A 7,616-nucleotide genomic window follows, 5' to 3' on the forward strand; every position below is an offset into this window, starting at 1 on the left:
AGTCAATTTTGGCGTCATGTTATTTGCAAAAATAAAACTGTAATGGGGAAGTTCAACTGTAAAATTATTATTCATTATCTTTCCCCGTCAAATTGGTCAATTCTTTGTATATATATACACAGCTAATCCCAAGACGTATCGATTAGTGAGGAAATCTTGCAAATCGGTCAACCCGTTCGTGAGTTATAGTACCTCAAAGGAAATGCAAACTCATTTTTATATATAGAGATTCAAATATTCGTAATATTTCAACTTGTTTGTTTGTCGTTACACTCAACAAGTATATTACAATTAGAAAACAAATATCAACAGATGCCTTCTATCCGACCATGCGCAATCGAACCCATCGCGTGCCATGCCAACGGAACCATCCCCGGGGGGGTGCCGTTGTTGAAACGGATTCGATTTTTCAGTCTGAGTGCAACCGTCCAGCCAAATGGTGGTTCCACTGCGATTTTCCGCAACTTGCCGTAGTAGCTATTCCGTTCTCCGTTGTGCAACCGATAGTGGCATCCGGACTTCCACCGGACCAGCGCGATGGTTTTCATCGACTGGCGGCGGATGTGCCGCAAAAAGCGGAACGTTCCTCAGGGCGGTGCTATCCTGGATCAAGTGATTTCCCAGTCGGCCAACGCGTCCAACCAGTGCCTGCTGTACAAGATGGCGAACTACAAGCGCGGCGGAGATCTGATCGATGCTTTCCAGGTCGGTGGGCAGAAGGCTGTCGAGCAGCTGATTCGCGAACAGTTTGGAGTGTTTATGTACAACAGCGGGCGTGGGCAGATTATTAATCGGGCGGAGTATTTGCGTTGGAAGTATATGGACAACCATGAGGTTGGTGTGGGGTCGAAGGGTTAGACGGAAGATATGATGAATCGATTTTTCTGTCTGATTCAAGGTTGTTATACCAATTGAGGCGTCGCTGTCACCGCACGATCCACTGGGGAAGTGGGTCGATCATAAGGCCTGCTGGCAGATGCAATACCGTGGATTGCTAGGCGAAAGTTTGCTACATGTGTTGATCATCTGCGATACGAAAATTCACACCAAGTAAGACGGTGATCGCGTTCTGGTGATAATTTCCTTTTAATTTTATTATTATGATCGTAAAGGTTGGCCCGTATCCTGCTGCGTGTGTTCCCGGAGCTGTCGATCGACGTGATGGAAGGCGAGGAGTACCTGGGCGCTAGTTCACTCCACCTGGCGATCGCGTACAGCAACAACGAGTTGGTGGGCGATCTGATCGACGCCGGAGCGGACGTGTCCCAGCGCGCCATCGGACGGTTCTTCCTTCCGCGCGATCAGCAAGGGCTGAAACCGGTCAAGAACACCGACTACGAAGGGCTGGCCTACTTTGGTGAGTATCCGTTGGCGTGGGCCGCTTGCTGCGCCAATGAATCCGTGTACAACCTTCTGCTGGAATGCGGAGCGGATCCGAACGCCCAGGACAGCTTTGGGAACATGATTCTGCACATGGTGGTCGTCTGCGATAAGTTGGACATGTTCGGTTATGCCCTGCGACATCCGAAGCTGCCGTGCAAGAATGGAATCGTTAATGAATCGGGTCTCACTCCGTTAACGTTGGCATGTCGGCTTGGTCGAGATGAGGTTTTCCGTGAGATGTTGGAACTATCGGCGAGGGAGTTCTGGCGGTACAGCAACATCACTTGTTCGGGATATCCGTTGAACGCTTTGGACACGTTGATGCCCGACGGGACTACCAATTGGAATTCGGCGTTGTTTATTATTCTCAACGGAACAAAGGAGGAACATTTGAATATGCTTGATGGAGGCATCGTGGAGCGTCTGTTGGACGAGAAGTGGAAAACATTCGCCAGGAATCAGTTTTTGAAGCGATTGTTGATTTTGGCTCTGCATCTGTTTTGTCTGTCATGTTCGGTTTATTTGCGACCTGCGCGGGTATTCAAGGAAGAAAGCGAGGAGGGTAGTGACGGAGGAGACGGTTCCGTTCAGGGAATAGCTGCTCCGGATGGTGCCGACGGTGACGCGGAGGAAACCGATTTGACGACCTGGTTCCGGTATGGTTTTGAAATCGCAACCGTGATGGGAGTGCTGAGCTACGTAGTTCTGCAACAGGGTGATGAGATCAAGAATCAGGGATTGATTTCGTTCATCAAATCATTGGTACGAATAGCCAAAATTGAAGCATTTAGAATATTGTTAAGAATATTTTCAATTTCAGGGAAATGCACCAGCGAAAGCAATCTTCCTGATCTCAAACCTGATGATATTGGCTTGCATCCCGTTCCGTATGATGGGTGACGTGGAACACGAAGAAGCCATATTGTTGTTTGCCGTCCCCGGCTCTTGGTTTTTGTTGATGTTCTTCGCTGGGTGAGTAGCCATTTTATTTACATATTTGCTGTGACGATCTCTATTTATCCTTGTGGTCTATCGCAGCGCCATCGGATTGACAGGTCCCTTCGTTACCATGATCTTTTCCATGATCACCGGTGACATGTTCACATTCGGTATTATCTACATGATCGTGCTGTTTGGGTTTTCTCAGGCATTTTACTTCCTGTACAAAGGACATCCGGAAGCGGAGGAGTCTCCGTTCGGGAGCTATTTCGGTACATGGATGGGTCTGTTCCAAACAACTCTTGGCGATTACGATGTAAGTCATCAAATAAATTCTAGCAGTCCCGTTAGTAAAACAATTCGATTCACAGTACGCTGACTTGAACCTAACGACGTATCCAAACCTGGCAAAAACGGTCTTCATCATCTTCATGATCTTCGTGCCGATTCTGTTGTTGAACATGTTGATCGCTATGATGGGCAACACCTACGCATACGTTATTGAGCAAGCCGAGAAGGAAGGTATGAAACAGTGGGCTAAGATTGTGGTCAACCTGGAGCGGGCGGTCAAACAGGAGGACGCCAAAAAGTACTTGGAGGAGTATTCTATCGGATTGGGACCATCGGACGATCCCAGATATGAGATCCGTGGAGTCATGGTGATCAAGAGCAAAAGTAAGACTCGTGCTAAGCAGCGCAAGGGTGCGGTAAGTAACTGGAAAAGCGTTCTGCGTGTTACGTTGAATGAGTTGAAAAAACGAAGCATGACTGGCGAGGAGCTGCGACGCATCATGTGGGGACGATCTTCAATCACCTCCCCGGCCAAAATCTCCAAGAAGTAAGTAACTTCGTTCAGTAATTATGTCTTGTAGGCAATTGTCTTTTTTTTTCTTACAGGAAAAAGATTTACGAGGATGAAGATCCATTCGCAATCACCAACGCCATCGATGTGATGACCTTCACGCAAGACATAGTGATGGTGAGTACCGAACCGATCGCTCCTCCAACAATCGACCCAACCAAACCGAAACCGGCAACCATCGTCCCTAAGCCTCAAACCGCACCAACCGCGCAACCGATTCCGGAGATTCCTCCTCAACCGCCTTTAGTCAAACGGCAATCCGTGGTTAGCGCTCCGCCAGCCTACGACGATTTTCCCCCGATGAAGGACTACAAAGATCCCCTGCGGGAGCTGGTCCTGATCTCGGAATCACCCACGGTGGATGAACACTACGCGCAGAACTGCAAAGCTCTGGCGAACGATGCATCCACCCTGGACCACGTGCACGAGATCAACCTAACCAAGCAGACCCAGCTCCGGCAGGAGGAACAGAAGCAACAACAACAGCAGACCTTGGGTCAGTTGAATCCCTTCCTGGAAGCGAAGGACGTTGTCGATCCGGTGAAGGAGCGTGAGTTCCTCAAAACGCTAGAAGCTCTGGAGGACACCGATAGTGAAGCGGCCGAAAAGCCGGTCCTTGGAAAGATCTCGCTGATCCGACGGGCCAAATCAGCCGTCTCGAGAACCACCTCCAGGAAGAAGAAAACCGACCAGCATCCGCTGTTTATGATCGCTTGGGACGATAAGAACCTAACCCGAGCCCAACCGGAGGATTTCGGAGCGCTGAACACGGCCTACGAGTATTGTGCCGAAGATTTGAAGCACGACGTGGACGAGGAAGCGAAGGAGGAAGAAGATGAGGGTGTGACGGTGGAGGAGGTGCACCGCCGCATGGAGCAGTTCCATCTGCGCGGCCGGGCTTCCCTGGAGCGGGACAGCAACTCGACCGAGAGTAGCAAGAAGCAGAAAAAACGGAACGGCGTGGGGCGGGGCCGGAACAACAAGGTTTCACCGGATACGTCCAATGAGAGTGTCAACGGGAAGAAGGACAAGCGCATGAAGTCGGCACCGACGGGAAGCGGACCTCGTCATCGGCAGCTCATGGGGCACGAACCGGGCGACAGTTCCCCGCCGGATCCACTGGAACCGTGGAGCACCCGGGACATTTGCAATATTAATAAACTTTTGGACACCGACACGCAGGAGGAGTGAAGCGTCGTCGGTGGAATAATTTAGTGGCATTGCTGTGTCGGTAGATTGTTGTTTGGTAGCAATATTTCGATGGAAATAATGAAGTTCTTTGAATATCTTTGTGTCTGCACGTTGAATAGATTCACTTACACGCACAAATATGTTTCAATTGCTAAAACTTCCGAAACTGCTTTGAAGAAAGTACGGCATCTTTCCCATCACGTCTATGATACGACGAAAAGGCGTAAAATATTACACTTGTGTCATTATAATGTTAATTGACTTTTTGTGTCTCTCATTCCACAAGTAAAGCTCACAAATATAAGTTGTGTTTTGATTTGCTCATCCACCGTACACGTGAAATCCGAAAAGTTCTCGGTAACCTGTGATCTACGTTCTACAGCTTCTAAGTATTTCGCAGATGTTTAGCGAATAGGTCTGTTCAGGACGGCGTATTGGCCTATCGTCTGAATAATTTCCCTTCGTGTATCTACTGCCAACTGTGAGAAACGAACAAAAAACAACCGCACCGATGACTTCGTAGCCGATCATTTCAGTCCACCCAATACAGTACAAAACAGATAGCAAGCGAGACACACGTAGCACACAAAGTTTAGACCGTTAATAAAAGTGAGATTATTTGATAATTCTTGTTTGTCGCTCTTTGGATTATCCGAAACACCTGTCGCAACAAATCTTTTAGATTTTTATCCGCGACCGTTTCAACAACGCTCACGAGGTAGCCAGAAAATGCGATGGCGGCGGCCAGATCCAACTGTTCATGCGCCCTTCGGAGGAGAGAAGACGACACAGTGTATCGAGTCGGTGTACCAGTGGTGAACGTGTTCTGTGTGCGCGTTGCTATCAGCGAGACCCTCCACCTCCCCCTTCGTCTAAGAGGCGGTCGGCAAGCTCTTCTGCTCGAGCCCAGGCTTCTACTTGATTTGCAACAACTCGAAGAAGAAAATGCTTGCAGGAAAAGGCTGTGGAGGAGAAAGTGAGGCGGGAAAAGGAATATCTCGCGAAGAAGTACGAGCTGATGCAAGCAGAGCTGTTCGAGGGTAGTGCAGCCAACAGTCGTCGATCTGTATCCAGCATCGAAAAGGTTCATCAATGACTTCAGGACAAGCCTACCGACAACGTTGAATTCGGCATCGGGCGCAGTGTATCGTTTCGGACAGGCACAGTCCACAGGCCCATCCCACTAGTACCAACGGCAGTCGCTGCAGTTTCAACCCAAGTCAAGTCAAGGCAGCATGCAGAGCTCTTTTTCGGACTCAATCCGAGCCAGCCACTAAGCCAAGATGCGTCTTGGTGGCAATCTTCGGGTACAATCGGCGAGCATCATGTTGCCGATGTACCACCGGAGAATCAAACGCAGGACCCGTTGGATTGGAGCCTGACTTGGGAATTCGCTGATGCACCGATGCCCATTTCAAAACGACGAATCGCAATGGACTTGAAGGAGATCCAGCGCAAGTTTGGCAGAGTGCAATAACGTCCGCCCAAGCCAAGCCAGCATCTTGCAGGTCGTCCGCTACTGGTGAGCGAACCGGTACTACGTGAAGCAAAGCATAATCACATCCACGTGGTTTCCACACAGCAGCAGGAGATTCCGGCCATAAACCCAGCGTCTGCAAGTGGCGCGGGACAAATCCAAGCGGCCGTGGATAAGTGTACCGACATCTCAACAGCTCGCTGCTAGGCAAATCGTTCCCAAAGAGCTTCCCATCTTTAGGGCGATCCTGTCGAATGGCCGCTGTTCATGAGTTGTTTCCAGAACACCACCCAGTTATGTGGGTTTTCTCACGGAGAGAATTTAATACGTCTGCAGCGGAGTCTCAAGGCAAACGGCCTGGAAGCCGTCCGAAGTTTACTGCTGGACTTCTCATCGGTTCCTATGATCGTCTCGACGCTCCAGACGCTGTACGGTCGTCCCAATGTAATAATCAACTCGCGACTGCAGAAAATACGCGTCACTCCAGCCCCAAAACCGGACAAGCTGGAGTCTCTGATATCGTTTGGTCTAGCATGCCAAACCCTTTGCGGTCATCTGCGTGCATCTGGACACCCGGCCCACTTCTCCAATCCGGCTTCGCTTCAGGAGTTAATCAACAAGCTGCCAGCGAACATCAAGCCGGATTGGGCGCTTTTCAATCAAAAGTGCCCTGCGGTCGACCTTGGCACATTTGGCAATTACATGGCGCAGGTGGTGGTTGCTGCAAGCGACGTCGCTCCCTACCAACCATCTACAGAAGCTCGTGTCGGTTCAGACAAAGGGAAAGAGAAGCTGTATGTGAACACCCATGCATCTGGCAATCCGGTGGACAACGTTGGTAAACGGAATCCTTCAAACAATTCTGGAGGTAAACAGTACCAACCAAAACCGTGCCAAATTTGTAGGAAACAGGGACACAAGGTGCGAGGCTGCGACGACTTCAAGAAGTGCAACCTGGAGGAACGTTGGAAGCGCGTTCAGGAGCATTACCTATGCAGACGATGCCTGACAGCACACGGAAAATTCCCGTGCAAGGCAACTTCTTACGGAATGGAAAGATGTGAAGAGCGGCACCACAAGTTTTTGCACCCAGGCAAGCCACAGTCAGCAGTCCCAGCAAAGCAGCCAACAGCGACGGAAACCGTCAACGTTCACGTTACCGCTCTGAAAGTATCCATGCTCTTTCGTATAGTATCAGTGACGCTGTTCGGCAACGATCGATCTGTCCACACGTTTGCGTTTTTGGACGAAAGGTCTACGTTGGTCGATGTCCAAATTGCTCGTGAGTTGGGAGTGAATCACTGTACTTGCAGTGGACCAGCGATGTTGAAAGCTGTGAGGACGCAGCTGATTCATCTTGAAATCTCTGGGCGTGGAGCTCAGAAACGACACGTTGTTGCAGCAGCTCATACCGTGAAAAAACTGTGTCTTCCTCAGCAAAGTTTGGCGTTCGATCAACTCGCTCAACAGTTTCCGCACCTCCGTGGTCTACCCGTTCAAGGATAACGCAACGCCACTCCAACTATCCTTATCGGTTTGGACAACACTCACCTGAAGATTCCCCTCAAAGTCCGCGAAGGAAGTTCCTTCCGGGTGAAAGTTCCTCGACGCAACAGTGCCACTTTCATCTGCACAAGCAAATTCGAAACCCTGACGATGTGTTGCACGGCCTTGTCAAGGAGTTTTTCTCGGTGGAGCACGTTGGAGTCGCGGTAGCTCCTTTGTTGGAAGGATCTGACGAAATGCGTTCCAGAAAGATCCTCG

General features: G+C 49.9%; 1 protein-coding gene across 1 annotated transcript; it reads left to right on the top strand.

Annotated features, from left to right (window-relative positions):
* The first annotated feature begins 343 nt into the window (after nt 1-343).
* LOC134215548 (uncharacterized) lies at nt 344-4,507 on the top strand. The gene is made up of 7 exons (XM_062694712.1): nt 344-834; nt 899-1,050; nt 1,113-2,145; nt 2,204-2,355; nt 2,422-2,638; nt 2,694-3,160; nt 3,220-4,507. Exons 1-7 carry the CDS (start codon nt 538-540, stop codon nt 4,373-4,375), a joined length of 3,474 nt encoding a protein of 1,157 aa, XP_062550696.1. The 5' UTR covers nt 344-537; the 3' UTR covers nt 4,376-4,507.
* The last annotated feature ends 3,109 nt before the right edge of the window (nt 4,508-7,616 follow it).

The sequence above is a fragment of the Armigeres subalbatus genome, chromosome 1 (assembly GCF_024139115.2).
Source record: "Armigeres subalbatus isolate Guangzhou_Male chromosome 1, GZ_Asu_2, whole genome shotgun sequence".
NCBI classification, from domain to species: domain Eukaryota; kingdom Metazoa; phylum Arthropoda; class Insecta; order Diptera; family Culicidae; genus Armigeres; species Armigeres subalbatus.

Bases quoted from the DNA above. Each gene is read 5' to 3' on its own strand.
- LOC134215548 (XM_062694712.1), top strand. From the start codon at position 538: ATGGTTTTCATCGACTGGCGGCGGATGTGCCGCAAAAAGCGGAACGTT. The intron at 2,146-2,203 runs GTACGAATAGCC...TTTCAATTTCAG, and splicing joins TTTCGTTCATCAAATCATTG to GGAAATGCACCAGCGAAAGC. The intron at 3,161-3,219 runs GTAAGTAACTTC...TTTTTCTTACAG, and splicing joins CCGGCCAAAATCTCCAAGAA to GAAAAAGATTTACGAGGATG.